This window comes from Protopterus annectens, chromosome 15.part0 (assembly GCF_019279795.1).
Source record: "Protopterus annectens isolate FY-2018-M chromosome 15.part0, PAN1.0, whole genome shotgun sequence".
NCBI lineage: Eukaryota > Metazoa > Chordata > Ceratodontiformes > Protopteridae > Protopterus > Protopterus annectens.
In genome coordinates this window covers 597,530,095-597,555,456 of record NC_056749.1, presented here as the reverse complement: position 1 = coordinate 597,555,456, position 25,362 = coordinate 597,530,095, and the positions used below count along the sequence as shown (strand labels likewise).

The 25,362-nt window shown below is 44.3% G+C and overlaps 1 protein-coding gene across 1 annotated transcript in view; it reads left to right on the top strand.

Annotated features, from left to right (window-relative positions):
• The window catches only part of KIF4A (kinesin family member 4A), a gene marked incomplete in the record, with an annotated part of 2,786,372 nt that overhangs the window by 2,049,910 nt on the left and 711,100 nt on the right, over positions 1–25,362 (top strand). The window contains 1 exon segment of the mRNA XM_044057419.1: positions 14,034–14,204. Coding sequence (XP_043913354.1) covers positions 14,034–14,204 — 171 coding nt within the window.

Sequence of the window (25,362 nt, the reverse complement as noted above, 5' to 3'; positions counted from 1 at the left end):
CTCTCAACCTCCTCCAGGAAAAAGGCCCAGGGTTGAGCAGACAGATCCCCAGTCCTCTGATGAGGCCTCCGATGACTCTGCCCTTTCAGATTACCAGAAGGAGACCTTTCCGGCCTACGAGGATTCTGATGCAGAGGAATCTATTCCCTCGGCCTCCCCCCCTGAAGAGTTGTCCTTTGGGGAGACCCTTCATTCCATGAGAGAGCATTTTAAATGGCAAGGCCAGGAATTCTCAGATTCCAGGAAGAGGTTAAGAACTTTTTTGCATTTGCCTCTGCATAGACCTTTGGCTATTCCTCCTGTTCTAAATGTCATAGAGGATGTGTACTCAGAGTCTAGCATTTCCCCAGACTCCCTCCGGCTCCTGTCAAACCCGACAGGTACTACAGGGTCCCGGACACGCATCTATTCCTTTACAAGGGCACTCAGCTGACCCAGAAACTATTTCCCAGGGGCCTAAAGGGGTTGCAGCCTCCACTACTAAGAACCCACTTCCTTCTGAAAGGGAATCCAGGGCCTTAGAGAGATGGGGTAAAAAAGTGTACACTTCTTCCACTCTCTATGAGAGCATTGAATTGTCAATTCCACATGATACAGTATCAAGAATATCTGTTAGATGAATTGCATAAAAAACTAACCTCACCTGAACCCCTAGATCGCAAGGCACTTCAGGATCTGGTGCATAACTCTCAGCAGGTTAGCAACCATTTTTTACAGTGTGGTTATGATACATTGGAAGCTTCATGTAGGTCAGCAATGACAGGTGCAGTCATACGTAGACATGCTTGGCTGAAGGAACAAACACTGCCAGATCATGTTAAAGCAAAGCTTCTGGATGCACCCCTGGAAAAACAAAAGTTATTTGGTTCCACGGCTCAAGAGGTATTAAAGAAATTTGAGGAAAAGGCTAAGTCAGTACAGACAGTCAAAGATTTTCTCCAGGTCCAACCACCAAGATTCAGCAGGAATTGTCCTTCTAAGAATTGGTCCTTTCCAGACACAGAAGTCAGAGGCAAAAATAGGCGTGCCAGAGGTAGAGGGCAAGCTAGAGGCTCCTACAGAGGACGTCAATGGCAGCCTCCTAACCAAAGAGGTAGTGCAGGACCTACTCCTGCTGCACAAGGACAAACTCAATGACTTGACTCTGACCCCACCGACCAGGGCTCAATTGGAAGCACCTTTGGGCGGAAAGCAATCTTTATTCTCAGAAAATTGGCACATTATTACAATGGACAAATGGATACTGCAAATAATAGACAAAGGATACAGATTCCATTTTCATACATTACCAAAAAGACAAGGCATGCCAAATCTGCCACCGAATCAAAGGACAGAGGCTTTCAAGCAAATTTCCAATCTACTGCAAATGAAAGCAATAGAAAAGGTTCCTCTGATAGAACTAAGGCCAAGGATTTTATTCCAGACTATTTCTTGTCCCAAGAAAAGAAAAGCAATGGAGGCCTATTCTGGACTTGTCCGCACTAAATACTTACCTCATTGTGCCAAAATTCAAAATGCTGACCTTACAGCAACTCCTTCCCATGCTGGGCAAGGGGTCCTGGCTGGTAACTCTAGACCTCAAGGAGGCATACCTGCATGTCCCTATCAGACAAAGTTGCAGAAGACACCTCAGATTTCTTGCAGGTTCAGAGCATTATCAATTCTCAGCATTGCCCTTTGGCTTATCTACTGCACCCAGAGTATTCACGAAATGCCTGGCATCAGTAATTGCACATTGCAGACTTCAGGGGATTCAAATATACCCATATACAACTGCCTTATACAAGCGGACAGCCAACAAACATTGGTAAAACACTTGAATTATGCCATCCGCCTACTTCAGGCTTTGGGATACACAGTCAACATTCAGAAATCAAGACTTGTTCCATCCCAAAGAATAATTTTTCTGGGTGCCAAACTAGATACAACCACCCAAATGGCTTTTCTCACAGAAGAAAAACAAGAACTACCACCGGATTATTTCAGAAACCTGACAAAACAAACCCAACTGACTGCAAGGAAAATCCTGCAGGCCCTGGGTTTCATGGCATCTTGCATTCTTCTGATTCCACAAGCAAGGCTGCATATGAGGAAACTACAATGGTACCTAAGGAGTCTATGGTCTCAAGTCACAGCCTAGAAGCTTTGATCCCCCTCATTCCATGCCTTCAAAAGGAATTTCTGTGGTGGGCTCAAGCAAGCCAGTCAAACATGGGTCTGCCTTTCAGCAAACCAAATATCAGCCAAACCATTACCACGGACGCCTCAGACCATGGATGGGGAGTGCACATGGAGGGCAGATGCATTCAAGGACAATGGACACAAACAGAATTTCGCCTGCACATAAACCAAAAGGAAATGCTGGCAGTGATACATTCCATCGAGGCCTTCAAGCACTTCCTACATCAAGGCCACCTGCTAATAAAGACAGACAATACCCCAGTCATGTGGTACATAAACAAGCAAGGAGGTACCCATTCTTACCCTCTTTGCAGGCTGGCAATGAATCTTTGGGAACTTTCCCTACAACTCAATATAGAGCTGTAATCCCAGTTTGTACCAGGAAAAGACAATGTACTGGCGGGCAGCCTAAGCAGAAACATCATGGATCCACACGAATGGATGCTGCACCCAGACACCTTTCTTCAAATAACACAATCATGGGGAAGGCCGGACATAGATCTTTTTGCCTCCCACCACAACCATCAACTGAAGAAATTCTGCACAAGGACATACCACCCACAAGCATGGAAAGTGGATGCTCTCTCTTTCAGCTGGCATACTCTAACAGTATATGCATTTCCACCTCTTCCGTTAATGACCAAGGTCTTACTGAAGATCAGGACAGAACAACCAAAAGTGATTCTGATAGCTCCGGACTGGCCAAGACAACACTGGTACCCACTGTTAAGGAGCTTGTCACACACGAAACCGTGGCCTCTACCACAATGGCCACTTCTTCTGACACAGCACAATTACAAAACTCTGCACTCCAGCCTAAAAACCTTGCAGCTGACAGCCTGGAAAATACCTTGACTCCTCGCCTGGATAAACTATCCAAAAGGGTAAAGGATATCATCAAGGAAACTCGGCGGCCTTCCACAAGAATGGCATATACAGCAAAATGGAAAAGATTTCGCACTTGGAACTCCACAAAGGGCCAAGATCCGACAGTAATGAGCATTCCACATATCCTGGAATACTTGGCAGAAATGCTCCATAATGGCCTTTCTTACTCTTCCATAAAAATTCATGCTTCAGAAATTTCAGCAGAATACAACACTGATCCACCTGTATTTTCTCATCCGCTGCTAAAGCAGTTTCTAAGAGGGATAAAAAACATCAACCCTCCAAGGAAAGCACCAGTGCCTACATGGGACCTTAACTTCATGTTGGAGAAATTAACTCTACCTCCCTTTGAACCAGCAGCATCTGCAGAACTACAGTTCCTGTCTTGGAAGACTGCCTTCCTTCTGGCCATAACCTCAGCAAGAAAGAGCATCTGAGTTACAGGCCCTCATGGCAGTACAGCCATTTCTTACTTTTCATCAGGACAGAGTCTCATTGAGAACCAATCCTTCATTCATGCCAAAGGTGGTATCCAGGGTCTCACTGAACCAAGATATTCACCTGCCTACCTTCTTTCCAAATCCACAAAATAAAGGAGAGAAACTTCTGCATACCCTGGACATTCACAGACAGTTGCGCTACTACTTGGACAGAACTAAGACTTACAGGAAAACTGACCAGCTTTTTGTAGCATATGCTGCTGGTGTGCAAGGAAAAGCAATTTCCAAACAGACACTTTCAAAATGGATAGGGAATTGCATTAGATTCTGTTACTCTTTTCATGGCAAAACTGTGCCAGCCAACATTAGACCTCATTCCACCAGAGCCACAGCCACCTCCACAGCCTTCTTAAGAGGGGTGGCTACAAAGGACATCTTAGAAGCTGCTACATGGAGCTCCGTGCATACATTTTCCAAGCATTACAACTTACCTTTATATTCCAGATCCAGAGCAGGCTTTGCTACCGCAGTCCTGCAGGGCATTTTAGCTACACCATCCTTTTCTTAGGTCCTACCACCCCCAGCTTGGCTATGGTATTCTACCCATATGTAAGGACTGCAGATGCATCCTTGAAGGACTTAGTACAGTTTTGTACCTACCATAAATGTAGATGTCCGATAGGTATGCATCTGCAGTCAGGATTTCCCTCCCTCCTACCCCTCTGTGGTATTCCTTGAGTATTTACCCCTCTTTCTAGCTAGCTGGGGTTATCTATTATGGTGTATTTGTTTTATATTACTGTGCATGTTTGGAATTTTTAGCATCTCTCCAAATTTAGCCTTCATTAAGAGGGCACCTGACATCTGGGGCAAGAAAAACTGAGGAAGATGGCGTCTGCTGACGCTTTTGTACCCCAGGCGCTCTGACATCGGGGAAGAGGGCGACATCAGCCGACACCGGACCCAGACTTTGGAATCCAGCCGACCGAAGGGCTGCCTGAGGCAGGACAACCCATATGTAAGGACTGCAGATGCATACCTATCGGACATCTACATTTATGGTAGGTACAAAACTGCACTTTCTGCATCGTGCTAGCTCATTTGGAGAGGAAATAAAACCCTTGGTGACTGGTAAATCGGCAAAGCCACACTCGCATTCAAGAAGCTGAAGCCCAAAGACCTCTCCACTTGGAGATAAAACAAATGCGCATGGATGACTGGTGCCCTATTTGAGGAATGGGTAAGGAGTATTGACAGAGAAATGAAGAAATGGTCTGTTCTACTAACAGACAACTGTCCTGGCCACCTACAAGTGAATCATCTCACAAATGTGACACTGAAATTTCTGCCTCCAAACACGACCTCAGAAATCCGACCTGTTGACCAAGGTATCATCAAAATATTTAAAATGCACCACTGAGCCCAACTGCTGCAGTGGGCCATTACTAAAACACAAACCTGTGGTCTGCCTGTGGAAGCAGCTTCATCCGCTGCATCGGTTAACACTCTGGATGCTGTCCTCTGGATCAGTTGTGCTTGGAATAATGTTCAGCCAAAAACGATGCAGAAGTGTTTCAAGAAAGTTGGATTTGTGCAACCCAAGAGCATGATGTTTTGGCCCCTTCAGACTGCTGCTCCTAGGGCACCTGTTTTCAAAGGAGGTGTTAAGGATTATAAAGGAAGGTAGAAAGACTAGCTCTAATGAGTCTTATTTGAGTAAATAGGTTTTCCTTTGGTGCCATAGAGGGAATCAGGCACCCAACATAGTAGGACTACCTGTGATTTTACAATATTTGGGAGACTTTTTGCAATAGCAGTAGTCTGTCAGTGAAGGTTCATTTATCTTCCATATCAGCTTGCTGCCTGCCTGCTGGTGGATCCCCCACTAGCCTTATTGCTACCAGTAAAACAGTTTCACAGAGGAGCTCTGCACTTAAGACCGCCTAGAAGAGCAGTAGCTCCGCTATCAAGTTTAAACTTTTATGCTGGGACGGATGACGGGGGGGCTTTGAGTCAATGGTTACTACCCTTTTGAGATACCTGACCCAGAAAAACTACTCTTTAATGGGATAATACTTTTCACCTGGAGAATTTCTGAGCTACAAGCCGTTATGAGTAGGGAACCCTTGGTTTTCTGTAAGGATCAGAAAAGCAAAAGGTCATTTCCAGTATTGAATCCATCCTTTATGCCTAAAGTTGTGAAGGAGCTGGCATTAAGCCGAATTATTCATTAGTCGGTATTTTCCATAATCAGAAGAGAGGTGAAAGATCTTGCATTTCTTGAATGCTTTCATATTGTGAAGATACTACCAGAGTACAACCAAGAACTTAAGGATGACAGTAAAGCTTTGATGTCCTTCAAGGATGCATCTGCAGTCATCACATATGGGTTGTCCTGCCTCAGGCAGCCCTTCGGTCGGGTGGATTCCAAAGTCTGGGTCTGGCCTCTGCTGATGTCGCACCTTCCCTGACGTCAGAGCGTCTGGGGTATAAAAGCATCAGCCGACGCCATCTTCCCCAGTCTTTCTTGCCGCGTGGTGCCTGAAGCAGAAGCAGTTCGCAAGTGCCGGTCGGCTAGCTCCTGTGATTCAGCTACCGAAGACTTCGAAAAAGCTAAGTACCCCGTTGGGGACTCTTTCTTGCCTCAGCCGATGTCAGATAAAGTTAATAATTGTTTAACCTGTGGGAAACAAATACCTCATAAGGATTTCCACTCTTACTGCCTCCCCTGCCTAGGCCCAGACCACGACGTCTCGGCCTGTTCAGCCTGTGCTTCCTTCAACCGACAAACTCTCAGGCGTCGGTCGGAGTTTGCAGAGGAGTTTTTTGGGACTAGTTTTGCTTATAAGATGCCGTTGGAGAATCCGACTTCGCATTTAGTCAAAAAACGGAAGGACAAGGACCGACACACGCGGGCCGCGGTTTTGGCTGAAACCTCGGTCAGGCCTACCGCGAGTGTCTCGGTCTCGGCTGAAACAGAGTCCTTGGTACTTCCTACTACCGAAACCACGCAACCGACTACCTCTGCCCTGGAGGCCCCAGCCGAGTCGGTCATTGAATTACCTACTGAAACCGGTGTCTAGGAACCTTCCGTCACCATTACTTTAGATAAGTCTACTCCTGCGCGTGGTGCAGCCAGACCCCCTGCTTCCATGTCCATTAAGGCTTTCTCTAGGGCCAAGGCTGCTAAACTTTCTAAGGATTTGCCTCCCAAAGTTTCCTGTCAGAGACCTTCTAGCTCTCAGATTCTTACCCTAGCAGAGGATCTGATTTCATTAATTAGAGGCTCCAAACCTCATCCGGACAGGGGCTCTCAACCACCTCCAGGCAAAAGGCCCCGGGTTGAGCCCTCTGATCCACAGTCCTCAGATGAGTCCACGGATGGTTCTGCTCTGTCAGACCACCAGAAGGAGGCTTATTCGGCCAATGAGGATTCTGATGCTGAAGAATCCATTCCCTCGGCCTCCCCTCCTGAAGAATTTTCATTTGGAGAAACATTACACTCTGAGAGAACATTTTCAATGGCAGGGTCAGGAATTCTCTGATTCCAGAAAGAGATTAAGGACCTTTTTACATTTACCTCAGCATAGGCCCTTAACTATACCTCCTGTTTTGAATGTCATTGATGATGCTATTCAGATGCTTGTACTGCCCCTGACTCTCTCCCTCCAGCTCCTGCCAAACCTGATAGGTGCTACAGGGTCCCGGACTCTCATTTTCACCTGTACAAGGCCCACTCTGCTGATCCAGAAACTATTTCCCAGGGCCCTAAAGGGGTTGCAGCTGCCACTGCTAAAAATCCTCTACCCTCTGAAAAGGAGTCCAGAGCATTAGAGAGATGGGGTAAGAAAGTGTATACTTCTGCAACTCTTTCCATGAGGGCATTAAACTGTCAATTCCATATGATACAGTACCAAGAGTATTTACTAGATGAATTGCATAAGAAACTGTCCTTCTGAACCCCTTGATCGTAAATCCCTTCAGGATCTGGTGCATAACTCCCAGCAGGTTAGTAACCATTTTTTGCAGTGTGGTTATGATGCATTGGAAGCTTCATGTAGATCAGCTATGACAGGTGCAGTTATACGCAGGCATGCCTGGCTGAAGGATCATCTCTGCCAGACCATGTTAAAGCTAAGCTTTTGGATGCTCCTATGGAAAAGCAAAAATTATTTGGTTCCACGGCTCAAGAGGTTTTAAAGAAATTTGAAGAAAAGGCAAAATCTGTACAAACAGTTAAAGACTTTCTGCAAGTCCAACCACCGAGATTCAGCAGAAATTGGCCTACTAAGAATTGGTCCTTTCCGGACTCAGGCAGATCTCAGAGGCAGAAATAGACGTGCCAGAGGTAGAGGGCAAGCTAGAGGCCTCCTACAGAGGCAGTCAGTGGCAGCCTCCCAACCAGAGAGGTAGTGCAGGAACTGCAACTGCTACACCAGGACAGACTCAATGACCTTATTTTGACTCCGCCGACCAGGGCTCAATTAGAAGCACCTTTGGACGGAAAGCTTTCTTTATTCTCAAAAAATTGGCACAGCATTACAAGGGACACATGGACACTGCAAATAATAGACAAAGGATACAGGTTCCATTTCCACTCATTGCCAAAAAGAAAAGGCATGCCAAACCTGCCACCAAATCAGAGGGCAGAGGCTTTGAAGCAAATTACCAACTTAATGCAATTGAAAGCCATAGAAAAGGTACCTCTTTCAGAACAAGGCCAGGGATTCTACTCAAGATTATTCCTTGTTCCAAGAAAAGAAAATCAATGGAGGCCTATTCTCGACTTGTCCGCACTGAATACGTACCTCATTGTGCCAAAATTCAAAATGCTGACTCTACAGCAACTCCTTCCCATGCTGGGCAAGGGGTCTTGGCTGGTGAATCTAGACCTCAAGGAGGCATACCTGCATGTCCCTATTCGACAAAGCTGCAGAAGACACCTCAGATTTCTTGCAGGGTCAGAGCATTATCAATTCTCAGCATTGCCCTTTGGCTTATCTACTGCACCCAGAGTATTCACGAAATGCCTGGCATCAGTAATTGCACACTGCAGACTTCAGGGGATTCAACTCTACCCTTATCTGGACGACTGCCTAATACAAACGGACAGCATGCAAACTTTGTTAAAGGACTTGGACTATGCCATCCACCTGTTACAGGCCTTGGGATATACAGTCAACATCCACAAATCAAGACTGGTTCCATCCCAAAGAATAACTTTTCTGGGTGCGGATCTAGACACAACCACCCAAATGGCTTTTCTCACAGAAGAAAAACAGCTACCAGTTTACTTTCAGAATCTCACAAGACAAACTCAGATGACTGCAAGGAAAATCCTGCAGGCCCTGGGTTACATGGCATCTTGCATTCTTCTGATTCCACAAGCAAGGCTACATATGAGGAAATTACAATGGTACCTAAGAAGTTTATGGACTCAGCACAGTCACAGCTTAGAAGCTCTGATCCCACTCATTCCTTGCCTTCAAAAGGAATTCCTGTGGTGGGCTCAAGCCTGCCAGTCGAACAGCGGGCTGCCCTTCAGCAAGCCAAGAGCCAACCAAACCATCACCACGGACGCTTCAGACCAAGGCTGGGGAGCGCACATGGAGGACAGATGTATCCAAGGGCTATGGTCACAAAGAGAGCTGCACATAAACCAAAAGGAAATGCTGGCAGTGATACACGCAATCAAGGCCTTCAAACCTTTCCTTCAGCAAGACCACCTGCTCATAAGGACAGACAACACCACAGTTATGTGGTACATAAACAAGCAAGGAGGCACCCATTCCTACCCTCTTTGCAGACTGACAATGAATCTATGGGAACTTTCATTGAAACTCAACATACAGCTACAGTCCCAATTCGTGCCAGGGAAAGACAATACACTGGCAGACAGCTTAAGCAGAACTACCATGGATGCACACGAATGGATGCTGCACCCAGACATCTTACAAATCACACAATCATGGGGAAGGCCGGAAATAGATCTGTTCGCTTCCCCCCCTAAATCATCAACTGGAGAAATTCTGCTCAAGGACATACCACCCACAAGCATGGAAAGTGGACGCTCTCTCCTTCAGCTGGAAAGCTCTAACAGTGTATGCTTTCCCACCTCTTCCACTAATGACCAAGGTCCTACTGAAGATCAGGGCAGAGCAGCCCAGAGTAATCCTGATAGCCCCAAACTGGCCAAGACAGCACTGGTACCCACTGTTAAAGAGCTTGTCACAGACAAAACCATGGCCTCTCCCCCTATGGCCACTCCTACTGACGCAGCACAATTTCAGGACTCTACACTCCAACCTGAAAACCTTGCAGCTAACTGCCTGGAGAATACCATGACTCCTCCTCAGGATAACCTATCCCAGAGAGTGAAGGATATTATTATGGAGGCTCGCCGACCTTCCACAAGGAAGGCATATACAGCAAAATGGAAAAGATTTCACACCTGGAGCACAGCAAAGGGCCTAGATGTGACTGTGATGAATATGGCATATATACTGGAATATTTGGCAGAATTGTCCCACAGTGGCCTGTCTTACTCTTCCATCAAGATACATGCCTCAGCAATCTCAGCAGAATACAATTTAAATCCACCTGTCTTCTCTCACCCTCTGCTAAGACAGTTTCTAAGAGGAATCAAAAACATTAATCCTCCAAGGAAACCACCTCTACCTACTTGGGACCTGAATTTCGTGTTGGAAAAACTAACACTTCCTCCCTTTGAACCAGCAGCATCGGCAGATGTACAGTTTTTGTCTTGGAAAACTGCCTTCCTTCTGGCCATAACCTCAGCAAGAAGAGTATCTGAGCTACAAGCTTTAATGGCGGTGCAGCCATTCCTTATCTTTCATCAGGACAGATTTTCTTTGAGGACCAATCCTACATTCATGCCGAAGGTGGTGTCCAGGGTATCTTTGAACCAAGCTATTCACCTGCCTACATTCTTCCCACAGCCACAAAATAAAGGGGAGAGACTTCTGCACACCCTGGACATACACAGACAACTACGCTACTACTTGGACAGAACTAAAAGTTACAGAAAGACTGACCAGTTGTTTGTAGCATATGCTGCTGGGGTACAAGGAAAAGCAATTTCCAAACAGACAATTTCGAAATGGATAGGAAATTGCATTTGTTTTTGTTACTCCTTTCATGGAAAGACTGTGCCAGCTAACATTAGACCTCATTCCATGAGAGCCACAGCCACCACCACAGCCTTCCTAAGAGGGGTGGCTACCAAAGACATTTTATAAGCTGCTACATGGAGCTCCGTGCATACATTTGCCAAGCATTACAATTTACCTTTATACTCCAGATCCAGGGCAGGTTTTGCTATGGCAGTCCTGCAGGGTATCTTAACTACACCATCCTTTACTTAGTACCTCCACCCCCAGATTGGTTATGGTATTCTACCCATATGTGATGACTGCAGATGCATCCTTGAAGGACATAGTACAGTTTTGTACCTACCATAAATGTAGATGTCCGATGGGTATGCATCTGCAGTCAGGTTTACCTTCCCCTCTGTGGTATTCCAAGGGTGTTTACCCCTCTATTAGCTAGCTGGGGGAATCTATTATGGTGTATTTGTTTGTATATACATGTATATATATTTTTGCAAATGTTTGGAATTTTATTGCATTTCTCCAAATTTAGCCTTCCTAGAGGGCACCTGGCATCTGGGGCAAGAAAAACTGAGGAAGATGGAGTCGGCTGATGCTTTTATACCCCAGACGCTCTGACGTCGGGGAAAGTGCGACATCAGCCGAGGCCAGACCCAGACTTTGGAATCCGGCCGACCGAAGGGCTGCCTGAGGCAGGACAACTCATATGTGATGACTGCAGATGCATACCTATCGGACATCTACATTTATGGTAGGTACAAAACTGTACTTTTTCTTTGCTGTGTGTTAAGAAAGCAAACCCTTTTCAAAACTGAACAGTTTCCAAGAATTTTAAATTATCATCTTGCCGACTGTTCCGCTGCCCATGGAAAGCCATTGGATAGGCTGGTCATATTCCACTCTTTCAGAGCCACAACAGCAGCCATGTCCCTTTATCAGAGGGATAGATAGTCTGCTTTGGCATTAGCCTCTTGGTCTATTCACTTTGTAATCATTACAGGTAAAATCCTTTCCAAGGGTAGGACAGCGTTTGCCAACTTCAATCAGCAGGATCTTCTGTTGTCTGCTTCCATGGTAAAAAGCTTCCTTCCGTGAAGATAAGCAAGCTTGGGGAATTGCCCCAAAGGTCATGCAACTATGGGATCTGTATAAAGAATGCAGTGGTGTGTGTACTGTAATAGCAGATTGTTGGTGGATCACTGTTGTAGCATAGTCGTCCCTGTACTTTTTATGAACATCCAATGGCTGAGGTGGGTACCAGTACACCACCACCACCACCACCACACACACACACACACACACAATCAGTTTTCCTCGTTATGTGTTTGTAGAAGTGAAGCTGTATAGTAAACTTGGAGAGTAGGTTGCCAGATGGGGCATTTTTGATCTAAGGGGTACCTGATCCTTTTCTGCCCAGAGTTTTCCATGTTAAGGGTTTCTTGGAGGAAGAAAAATCTGAAGGTTGTAGGTGCTGTCTTCTCTTTATACCAGGAGTGTGGCAGCATTGCTGATGGGTCAAAAAGGCTAGGCAGGAAGGAATGTCCAGCTTTGCAAAGCTGGATAGATATTGGACCTTACCTGCACAAGCATTTCTAAACTTTATTACTGCAAAAATGATGTACCATTGTGGCAAGCTCTGTGCAGAATTGTACTATCATTTCCTTTGCATTAGGAGGTGCTTGGCTCATATTTGACAAGAAAATCCATTCAGTTAAGTAACTAATCAGTGTCATGCAGTCAGATAATGCATCTGTTAAAAGCCGCTTTACCAAGACAATAGCAGCTTGTTTTAAGAATGCTTTAATTGTGGATAATTGTCATGGCCACTTGTGTTACTCTGATCTTCAAGTGCTATTGTTTGCTTGTCTTAGACTCAGAAGTTGATTGTCGTCCTGCATTTCTGTATTGCCTGAGTCACTTTTCTGAGCTTTCAGCTATTGACCATCCTTAGGCTTTTGCTATCAAGTTACACTGCTTTGTATTTATTTTTTAATTAACTCTTGTTATTCGGGGAAAATTAACCAGTCCAAGGATCCTGATTTGCTGCAACCTGAGCAAAATAAACAAAACCAATGACAGACTTGGAACAGTAACAAAATTCATATGAGCAGAGAACAGAAATTTTACAGTGGCATATGACCTTATAGGTAAAACCTAATAAAGTAGACTCTGCATACAAGAAAGAAAAATGAATTATAGCCATTGCATATTACAAAGGGTGAGACTGCAAGTATCTCATAGCAACCATAACAAACATTTAAGAGTTTGATGCTCATTCATTCTGGATTAATTGGAAAATAATTTTTTGTATTGTATATATAAAAAAAATGAGGAGAGAGGGTTTGGTTAACACTATCCTCCACCAAAGAAAAATGCCATGTGATGCAACAAATATACTCACCGGATCAGTTGATCTATGGGGTCGACTGTTTGGTGGGCCATAATTGTTCTTGTACCATCCATCCATTTGCATGAATTCAACCCTCTTCATACATCAGCTGCTTTGTCAGATAAGTAGGTATTTGTATATCCTTGGATAAGGGTCATTTACTGTTTCGTTTTAATGCAGAATGTACTCTGTTGTCTGAGTGGATTTGCTGGCAAAGGAGTTAGGCATGCTGCCCTGTTCTGGTTCTTGACACTGGAATGCATTGGTGGTGGCCATCTCTCCTAAAAAGCATTGGAGATTCAGGTAAAGATAGCCAGAATGAAAGTAGAAGAGTATCTGTAGATACACACACACACACACACACACACTCCCTCTCTCTCACTCTGAAGAAGGGATTTGTAACACGGGAAAGTGAGCAATTTGTAGCACAGGATTTTTAAAAAAAACTTCAAAAACTATCTGATATACTTTTTTATGGTGAGTAGATGACATTTTTGTTTCCTGGCCTCTGCTCATTTGCTGATCTTCACCTTTTCTGTCATGCCTGTACCACAGCTTAATATGGATCAAGGTTGGCTGATGTTGAGCCTTCACCCAAGCAGGGAGGGGCATTTTTTAATTTGTTTACTGCATAAAACCTACAGTGCTTAGCTGAAATATACATATGCTTCCTAATGCAGAGTCCCTTGTTCCAAAGTATGTACTGTTTAGTAGGCTAGCACTCCATGTAAGAGCCCTCACTTGTGCTGCACCAAGTGGTTTCCACCACAAGGTAGTCATGCAACTTCTAACACTGGCCTCTCCCTTTCCATGGGCAAGCCAGCAATGGACCTTTACTCAAATCTTTTCATAACCAAACTCCTCCTATGGCCAAGCAACTAAATATGGGCTGTCTGGACTGTTCTTAAGGCTTCATTACTGTGCACCGTAGAGAGCATACAGCTCTGCTTGCTTAACTGGTTGTCTATTTTTAATTTGTGTCTCTTTTTTTCTTCTCTCCTCTAGGTCGTTGGTTCCAAAGTGCAGTGTAGCACACTGCAAGGTGAGTTAGACGTGTCCAAAATGAATTACACCGATCTGCAAAATACTCTAAGTGAGGAACGCAGTCAGATGGCTGAACTAGTCATGGAGCATGAGCAGCAAATAATACAAATGGAACAGGATCATCATGACAGGGTAACTGTCTTTCTTTTGGGGAAGGGATTGCTTTCCTGTGTGCCTTGCCTATTGTATAATTCACAGAGCTGAAGAATGTAACAAGTTACTGTTCAGGGTCAGAATGAAGAGCCTGTCTTAGACAGCAGGTACAAGACAGGAACCATCCCCAGATGGAATACTAATCCATCACACAATGAGCTCAGACACATTCACACAGACACACAACACTAAGGGAGATTTAGTAGCATTCACCAACCTTATGGCATATTGGAATGAGAGAGGAAATGGGAGAGCCCAGCACAAACATACAACATGGAGAGAGCATGCAGACACCATGCAGAAGGCATCCCAAGTTAATATTAAAATGGGGATCTAAGCACTGAAAGGAGACAATACTAAATGCAGGGACGCCACCTTACATGTGCACCCGCGAACATGCAAGCACGCACACATACTCGTACAGACTTAAAAGTGCAAATAATTACATGCTGGTGTGTGTATAGACATATATATATGTATCTTACAAATTATTGACCCAATGTTCGTAATATGAATGAAAAATTAGCTGAAGGTTGTTGCTAATTCCATTGACTTGATTGTTTTGAATAGCTTCAACTTCTGTTGAAGTGAGGAAATGTACTCTTCCCTGGCACATCCACCCCCAATTTTATCTTTTTACTATGCAGTCAAGGTTTATGAAATGAAGCTACCCAGACATGATGTGTTCGAGTTATTGGTGGCCATGAGGAAGAGTACATAATTATATGGACTTGCTTGCATGTGGTGGTTTATGGAATTCAGCTTATTTCTATGAAAAACAAATAAATCATAATTACATTTATTATGAAGGTGAACATTACAGATAAAATAGGGTTGTTGCGATGGGTTCAGCATGTGCACCAATTTTTGCTAATTTGGTTATGTTGGATTGGGAGGCGACAGTTGTATTTCCAAATAATATGATGTTATGTGATCCTATCTCGCCTACATTCTGACTGATGGGTTCGGAGCCGATCCCTCGGCTCCGACTTATGCCAAAGAGCGAAGTCTCTTATTGGCTGAGCTTACTATATCCCAGGATGCACCACTACCAGTCCCCAGATCTCGCTTGCCTTCCCTCCGCGAAGCGATGGTCTCGAGCTGGCTGGGCTGAGTAGTTACTTTAACTAACTTTTCTGTCAGTTTTTGCTGTTTTGTCTCAAAAGCTGTTTTAACGGCTAACGCCTTATTGTGTGTGTTTGGATTGTGAAAACTTGTTGTGTGATTGGGTTGAGTTTGATTTGCCCCTTCATCTAGGGCCTTCCGGTCAGTCAACCTTCTAAAACTTTACAGGGTTTCAGAGTTCCCTGTCATTTGCGCTCTTAAGCGATAACTGTAAGCCTATTTTTTTAGGTTTGTCATCAGTAAATCAGTAGTTGTATATTTTCCTCAAAAGTTACTGGAATTGTTTACTACAATGTCTCAGACTCCTAGGCCTTCGGGCTTTAAAAAATGTTCAAAATGTGGTTTCAAAATGTCTATCACAGACGATCATTCGCTCTGTGTGTATTGTTTAGGTGCAAAACACTTGCAGGAGTCATGCAGCGTATGTCACGCTTTTTCCTCAAGGGTCCTCCAGGAGAGGAAAAATAAATTGATTCTTAAGGGGTTAATTAAACCTTCCTTTGAAGAAGCCTTGGCATCCTCTCCTTCTCCGGCTAAAAAGAAAAGGGCGTCGGTTCCGACCAATCCGTCGGATCTGACCGCCAAGAGACATAGGCAGGCCTCTCGGTCTGCCTCGATGCCACCAGTGTCGACTCCTCTGGCCGGAGCCGATGGCTGGGGCATCGAGGCGGGTCACCGTCGGCTCCACTGCTCACCGGAGCAAGGGTGGCCAGCCTCAGACACTTCCTCCTGTCCACCTCGGCACCGATGGAATCTGGTGTGTGTATTCCCTCGGCCACATACTCATCGAAGCCGAGCCGGGTCCCCTAGCCCTTTGGGGCCGTTGGAGAGGCCTTCTCGAACCCGTTCTGTTTCCTCTCGGTCTTGAGAATGTCAGATTCTGATATAGACAGGGTGCTCCAAAGACTGTTCCAGTCCCCAGTCTTCCAAAATTTGTTTCGGTTCCGACCCAGTTGGCGCCGATGACCTTGCCCACCCATTGCCATTCCTCCTCCGACTGCTTGGCTCCGGCAGGTGCTGTTGGAGCCGGTGGAGATCTCAGGGTCGGCTCCGACCCTTACTCCAACCAGACCGGGTCCGAGTTTGGCTGGACCCGGGGTGATGTTTGGGACCTATGGGTTCCGAGCCTCCCTCGGTAAGCTTGGACTTCCGTCGGCTATCAGAGACCGGACACTCCCAGGATTCTGGGGTCCGGCTTTCAGGGCCATGAGGAGTACCTTGGCCAAGTCCTCTTCGCCATCTCTGTGGAGACTGGGTCTTTGGCAGTTCCCCTGTCCGTAGTCAGCGGAGCCCCGAGGCCTGAGGTTACCCCAGTGGGGGTTCCCCTCCTCCTGAGGGTTCTTGAGTTGTCTTCGGAGGAACCCCCAAGGAAGAGATCGTGCAAGAGGAAGCACGTGGACTCCCCGAGTCTATTACATCAGACACTGATATGGATGATGCAGATCCTCGGATGATGTCTCATTTGCAGACATCTTAGAGATCCTCAAACAACTGGATATCCAAAAGTGCTCCTCAAGGCCTTTGGGGCTCAGCCCTCCGCCTCCTGGGTGTCTCCGCCCTTCGAGCTTCTGGATTTAGTTTGGCCGAGTCGGGAACATCCAGATACCGTGGAACCAGTCCCTTCTCGTCCAAATAAATTTTTGTCTGCTCCCCGAAGGAGTTCCTCACTAAAGGCGTGGCTGTAGATGCCATGGTGGTGGCATCTGCTACACAACAGGGCGTGGCAGAGGCTTCAGCGATCCATCCTCCTAATAAGGAGTCTAGGAGTATGGACAGGTCCTGACTTCAGCGGCCTTCACTTTAAGGTCTCTGAATTATTTGGCACATTTTACCAGGCTTCAGAGGGATCTGGTCAAGGAGTTGTCAGATTCCTCTCGGTAACCTACCTGAGCAGCTAGCCCAGTCGGTTAGCTCTCAGTTGGCTATCCTTCGTCAATTTCTAACTCGTCCATGAGGCTCATTTCCTACAGGCGTGGCTCTCACGTGACAAGCCTGGCTCTCCTTGTGTTGCCTATGGAGGCCTTCAAGGCTCCTTTGATGGGTCCTCATTGTTTGGACCCAAGGTTAAAGACACCCTTACCGCTGTGAGCAAGAGGGAAAAACTTTATCTGCCGTAGGTGCCCGTTATTCCACTCCTTTCGGCCTTACCCCAAGGCTAAAGGAGGGGAAAATTTTCTCCCAACAGCAGGAAGATTCCCCTTCCAGAGGCAGAGGGCGGGAAATTTTTCAGGAGGCGCCGTCCCAGACTGGAGACCGCGAGTCCTTTCGTGGCTCTTCAGCCTCCCACACTCATGAGGGATTGCCCGGCTGTGCTGCCAGGAGCGTCGGTCGTTGCCAAGCACCTAAAAGCCTGGGAGTCAATCACTCAGGACAGATGGGTGCGATCATTGCGGAGGTTACACCATCCCATTCACATACTCGCCCCACCGTCCAAAAGAATCGGACCCACCACCCAGTCAAAGGGAAATGGCAGCCAGAAGCTTTAAAGCTGCTAGAAAAGGAGTCATCCAACCGGTCCCCACAGACCAGATCGGATCAGGAAATTACTCCAGGTTCTTTTAGTGCCAAAAGACAGGGGACCTGAGACCAATATTGGATCTCAGCAGACTGAACCAATCCGTCCACGAAATCCAAATTTCGAATGGTCACCACAATCTATTCTCCCATTGTTGGAGAAGGATGTTTGGATGTGCTCCATAGACCTCAAGGCCTATTATCACATACCGATACATCAGGCGTCCAGAAGGTATCTTCAGCCTGGGAGTCAGTCATTACCAATTTTCTGCCCTTTGGTCTCACCACAGCCCCAGGGTGTTCACCAAGTGTTTGGCAGTAGTGGCTCACCTGAGAAGTCTTGGATTCCAAGTGTTTCCCTATCTCGACGACTGGCTCCTGACTGCCACCACCAGGCATCTACTAATGGACAACCTCAAAGCCACCATCTCCCTGGGTATTACCTGGGATTACATTCAATTGGTCAAAGTCTGTCTTGCTGCCCTCTCAGCATAAAGTTTATAGGAGCAGAGATAGACTCAAGATTGATGCGTCTTTCTTCCTGCCGAAAGGATCCAAACTTTACAGGGCCAAGTTCAAGCTCTGATCTCGAGATCCAAAGCCCCAGCCAGGATGGTTCTACAAGTTTTACCTTCAATGTCTGCCACGGTTCTTTTAGTTCCTCTGGCAAGATTACACATGAGGATTCTTCAGTGGCTATTGTCAACTCAATGGTCCTTTCAGGATCTTCCCTCAATCATCACATCATGATTACGGATATATGCAAAGGGACCTTCACTGGTGGCTTCAGACATCCAATTTGGATCAAGGAAAACCCTTTGTTCTTCCTCTCCAGTGGTTACCCTGACGACAGATGCCTCCCAGATAGGGTGGGGGCATTGTCTGGGCAGGCTAGTTCAGGGCTCCTGGCTTCCAGGCGAAGCTCTTCTCTACATCAGCGTGTTGGAGATGAGGGCTGTACTTCTATCCCTACAAGCCTTACACAAGTTTCTTCCTCAGGGCATCATCGCCATCCACACAGACAACATGTCGGTGGTTTGGTATCTGAACAAACAAGGAGGGACCAGATCATACCTTTGCAGAGAGGCCATGAGAGTGTGTGAATGGGCTACATCGGGAAAGTCAAATGTATTGGCAGACAAATTAAGCAGGACAATTCTCTCTCCTCACGAGTGGTCTCTAAACCACACAGTAGCAGCTCAGGTTTTCAAGAGATGGGGGCACCTATTTGCAACTCCACAAAACACCAAGTGCCAAAGGTTCTTCTCCTTGATCCCACATCAGGGAGTACCAGCCATGGATGCTCCAGCACAACCTTGAACAGGGCTACTTTATGCCTTTCCTCCAATTCCACTTCTTCCCAAAGTTATTCAAAAAGCTTCTCAACTGGGGTCTTCAATGATACTGATTGCCCCATACTGGCCTCGTCAGATATGGTTTCCTTACCTGAAGAAGCATGCAGTGGACGATCCGTGGACCTTAGACCTAATTCCGGACTTGCTAATCCATCAGTCGGGACATCATCAGTCCCTTCAATCTTTGAAATTGACAGCTTGGCTCCTCCACTTCCGACCTTAGTTAGAAGGCACACACTAGACCCGGAAGTTGTTCACATTTTATCTTGACCCCACAAACCCACCACTAACAAATTGTACCTCAGTAAGTGGAAGAGGTTTGCTATCTGGGCTCAACTCAAGGGCTTAGACCCTATCACTGCTCCTGTCCCAGAGGTTTTGAAATTCTTAACATCCCTGTTTAATCAGGGGTCTTCTGTCTCAACAATTAAAGTCCAACTAGCGGCTATCTCTAAATTCCACGAATCCATGGATCCTCCTTTGATGAGTAGCAGACTATGCAAAACTTTCATTAAAGGTGCGAGCCTATTAAGACCACCAATTTTTCATCCTGCACCTCCGTTGGGATCTTGATTTGGTGCTTTAACATCTCCCGCTTTCGAACCGGCTGCTACATGCGAGTTAAAATATTTGTCTTGGAAAACTGCATTCTTAATTGCAATTACTTCTGCAAGAAGAGTTTCAGAGCTTCAAGCCCTGTCTATTAAGCCACCGTACTTGATTTTCCACAAGGATAGAGTATCACTTAGGCCTAATCCATCCTTTGTCCCAAAGGTCTGTTCTAGTTTCTGTCTCCAACAATCTCTAGAGCTACCAGTTTTCTTTCCAAAATTCTCCAATGAAGCAGAATACACTCTCCATAAATTGGATGTTCACAGGCAATTACGCTTCTATTTAGACAGGACCCAGCAACCGTAAGTCAGACCAGTTGTTTGTGTCCTTCTCAGATAATAAATTGGGCCAAACCATCACAAAAGCTACTATCTCAAAATGGATCAGAGATTGCATAACTCAGGCTTATTCTTCTTGAATAAGCAACTTACAACATCTATCAAAGCTCATTCTACCAGAGCTATGGCTACTTCTATAGCTTTTCATTCCAAGCTCGCTATATGTCCAACCCTTTCATTTCCCACTACAAATTGGATGTGGCATCTAAAGGGCGAGCATCATTTGGTTCCACGGTACTCAGGAGTGTTTTCCAGTGAGCCACCCAGGATTCAGGTGCTAGGGGCTGTCCCATCAGTCAGAATGTAGATCACATAACATCTTTTAGTTATGTACTCACCATAACTTCAGATGTTTGGGATCCATCTCCTTCCCCTGCCTTGGAGATCAGAAGAGATTGAGCGGTTTTGAGTTCTACTGTTTTATCTTGTTTCATCTGACAAACTAAATCTGGGGGACTGGTAGTGGTGCATCCTGGGATATAGTAAGCTCAGCCAATAAGAGACTTCGCTCTTTGGCATCGAACCCATCAGTCAGAATGTAGGCGAGATGGATCCCAAACATCTGAAGTTATGGTGAGTACATAACTAAAAGTTTAAGCATGTGAGACATTATTCTAGATTTTTAGATGATATTCGCATATTATGGGAAGGAAGTTCAGATGAACTTGATTCATTTTTAACATTCTTGAATTCCAGTAGTGAATTTCTCAAATTCACGCATTCTGTTAGTAAAGGAATAGCTTATCTTGATACTTTTATTTCCCATGATGAAAAAGGATTTAAATCTCGTATTTATAGAAAAAGTACATTTTCCAACGATTATTTACAGTATACGAGCAATCATCCAAGAAAACAGTTTTATAATATATATAAAGGGCAATGTATAAGGGGCAAGCCCGCATGACATCTAGGTATGAGGAAAATGGTGGATGAATTAGAATATGTAACTAGATTATTTGATGAAACAGGTTATAATAAGGAAATGCTGACAGATGTTAAGCAGTATGTCATTCAGGAATGGGGAAAAAATATCCACCATTATTAGGAATATACAAGGGAAAGAATAGAATAACTAACCATACGGAATTGAAAGACGAGTGAAATACCAACGTGCCTGTGTGCTGGAATGTAGTCCCCATGTATATCAGATTACGAGAATAATGGAAAACAACTGGAAAATATTACTGGTGGATGATGAACTGAAAGAGTTTTAGTTGGTAACAAACCACATCTTGTGTATAAGATGGGAAGTAATCTTAAGAGACTTTTAGAGCACAGAGGATGAATAAAGAGACAAACACAATTAATAGTTACAATAAATCCACTAGTAGATGTGGAAGTTGTAAACAGTGCTGTGTTATAATGGAAGAAAATGAAATTATTTTGGACAATATAAATAACACCAAAATAAGATTTAGACAGGGCAACTGCAATACAAACTATGTGATCTATATGGCAAAGTGCAGTATATGTTCTGGATACTATATAGGGAAGACAGAAAGATCTTTTAAAAATTGGATATATGATCACCTATATAGTATCAAAAAGGATAGTAACAATGCACTGTATAGACATACAGAAAAGTATGGAGAATCACACAATTTTAGATTTGCCATATTAGAACACACAAAATATAATTCAAAAGGAGGTAATAGGAAAGGAATTTTGGGGTTTAGAGAAGTATGGTGGCAATTGTATAGACGCATCAACTCCACCAGGTATGAATGATCACATATCAATTAAACCTATATTAATAGATTATAGTGCTAAGTAAATAGGATGGAGTATTAGAGTCATGCAGAATGTATAGTGTGAATATTATTAGTATGGAATTTATAATGTCAATATTACGTGTTATGAAAAGTTGTGTTGACAAATAATGGCAATAAGAGGTATTTTATTAAGTAGGTTTGGTCTTGGAGATTGTCGATACATTTTTCAGAATTGTACATAGTTCATAGTAAGTGTTTAGTAGTTTTATATGTATTTTTACACATGTATATTCAATATTTAGTATTTTTGTTTTTTAATAATTTTTATAATTTGTCTGTTTGTATATTGAGTACAGTTTTATACAATTAGAATGCACGTATACATTAAGATTTGCATAGAGATTATATACTATATTTATGTATAAAATTTAATATATTGTTTCAGTATAGCAAACATTTAGTATACAGTGCATAAATGAATTTTTAAAAGCGTTACATAATATAAACACATGGTTATATATTCAGTGATATCACTTTATGGGCAGACCATTTTTTGAATTTTTTGGCACCTAAAACGTTATTTAAACGTTTGTGAAAATTGGTAACGCTGTTCTGAAGAAGCCCACATAGAGTGGGTGAAAGTGCTAAACTATCTTAAGTTTGTTTTATTGATGAAGTGTATTTCTGTTCACTTTTTAAAATAAAGGATAATATTACAGGCGTTTGCACAGTGATTCCTCTGTGTTAGTAACTTTGTATTTACAAAAAAAAACAAATCCAATGAAGTATACAGTATGGATTGCTTTTTCTCCACTAGCTATTTTTCGTGGTTGCCATGCACACTCCAGTTTGGGCTTACTGATAGCAGTGGCCTCGAAGACATAAGTATATGGAAAATTATGTTGTGTTTTAGTGCTGAATGCTTTTTTTTGGGGGGGGTTACCCCAAGGAAATCTGTTACTCTTGGTGTTCACCCCATGTTCTGCCAGCTGTAGATGGACATACCCATGCAACCTGGACATAGTCTGTGAATAGCAGCACATCTATATATGGATTGTTTCCTGCACTTGAGTTCTTTATCAGCCCCTTCTTGGGCATTAGACCCACTTGTTCTTTCACTGCCAAGGGTGAGAGTCAGCCATGATGTAGCAATCATTAAAGCAGCAATTAGGAGTGTTTTCAACATCTATTATGCTTCACTATGCTTCACTATATTTCTTCTGGCACTCTGATAAGCAGGGGCTAGGAGGCATGCAATGGTGACTGCCCATGCTGGATGTCCCTCAGTTCCACAAGGAACATGCCAGCATGCATCTCCACCCACAAACTTTAAGTCTTTAAGGCACAAGAGATGTTTTTTCTGTTCTCTACCAGAAAAATCACACCCTTCATCTGTGCTCGCAGAATTCATACAGACCTGATCCAGGAGAGGTGAGCAGGCCACTTTACTTCTGTCCTACCTTGCTCCTGTAGTCTGGAGGATCATAACTGAACCCTTTTTGAGCTGCAGTCAGTACTCCATCTTTCTGTGCCATGTAGGCATGTTTCATTTGTGTTTTGGTGTAGTTGAAATGCAATGGCATGAGAAAGACTTCTGTTTTTCAGTAGCCATTCCCACTGTGCCTGTTGCTGCTACTCAGGATTGGCTGGATGTGTTTTTTGTTTTAAAATGGCACAAAATATATTACTGTGAGGAATATTTTATTCCACTGGCCATCTCCCTACAACTGCTTTTGAAGGGGGACCATGTACCTGAATTACATTATAGTGACCAATATTTCTATCAAGTGCCTAAGCAGTTGTGTTTAGTTTGGTCACCAGATATATGCCATCAATAGATGGCAAGTTTTGAGGCCACATGTGAAATCACTATGGTCAGACATTATGCTGCTTATTATATGGAATTAGGGTACAGTGTTGGAAAGCCTTTGAAAAAAGATCAAATTACTACAAATTAGCTCTTTGCTTCAGTTATGAAATGTGCGGTTGTGTTGTCTGTCACGAGACTGTGTAAAGATGTTATAACTCCACAGGAGTGATGGTGCACTTTTGATGAATTTAGGACATGAATTTGTGCTGGTGAGAGAATGGTCATATGTTTAGTGTAACAGAAACTCAGTAAATTCTTGATTTTGGCCATATTCGCTTTATAGTGCTTTTTGCATGGTACTTATGACTGTTCACAGTGTAAAGTAGCACAATAAAAAGGCCTTGCATTTCTGCAATGGTAAAGCGCATGTAGGTTTTACTTAGTCTATCATCTTGGTGTCCCTGTGTGAAGTCAGTGATTTGCTCGTGTTTTCATTGAAAGTTTTAAAGTAGCAGCGTTGCTTATTAACATTTGCATGTATAATGAGGTAATGGACATTGACAGCTGGAGTAGGTGTGTGGTCTTATTGACATGTAGAGTCAATGCAAGGACAAAAGTGGAAGTACAAGGGCAGTTACTAATGTCAGCTGAAGACCTACAGGACCTGTTAGTGGATAAGGTGAAGTACAGTGCAGTGCTTCACAAACTAAAATAGTAGCAGATATATGATGTATTTTCTGTCCTACTCAACCAGTGGGATCATTGGATCCGAGTGGATCTAACCTCTGCACTTATTTTTTTTTTTCCAAGAACTTTGCCCCAGGGCTGTGGCTTTTCCCCTACCTATAATTCCCTCATGTCCTTAAATTGTGCCAGATCTTGTTTGCCACTCAGTCCACCTTGTGTGGGATCTTACTTCTGGTCCTTTTGATCATGAAAGAGTCTCTCAAAAGGCAACATTGACAGGATGATGCAGTTCTCTGGACTCTGATTCATTTGGGTAACCCCCAGCACCTACCTCACCAGTTCCTTTGGGTCTGTGCCTGACAGTCCTGGCCATAATCTCTCCTTTACAGATTTGACTTTTGGATCCAGTTCCCACAGTACATAGTGATTCCCCAAGAAGCACCACTGTCTGACCTGTCAACACTTTTCATTTCTTGTATTGTTTCCCCCATCTTTATGACTTCTGATTGGAATTACTTCTGGGGCCGAAATATCAGGATTGAGGGTCTGGTTTGAGGTTTTCTTAGCCAGCCCTGCCGATAGGTGCTTCAGCTGTGGACAGCTTGACACCAGTGTCTTCCTTGGAACAGAGTCTGATTAGTGCTGAGGATGTACCTTCTTTGATCTCTCTGGATCAAGTAGGTGCAGCTTTGGTTCCGATCTTGTCATCTGCTTTTGAGAGGCTCCTCTCCAGTTGTGGTGAGGTGTCTTGCTCTAACTTAGTTCTCTACCAGCCCATTCGTTCCAACTTAGTTTTCTACCAACCCACCTTGGATCCTGTAGCCATATCCTCTCATCTTCAACAGGGATAGTCGGCCTTTCTAAGCCTCTTGCCTGGTGAGTCCATTTTGACTTCACTAGAAGCTGTCATGAGGGAGAACCATAGGAAATAGTCCTGCAAATTGGAGGTATCTTGACTTGACTCCAATTTTGATGAATGAGAGG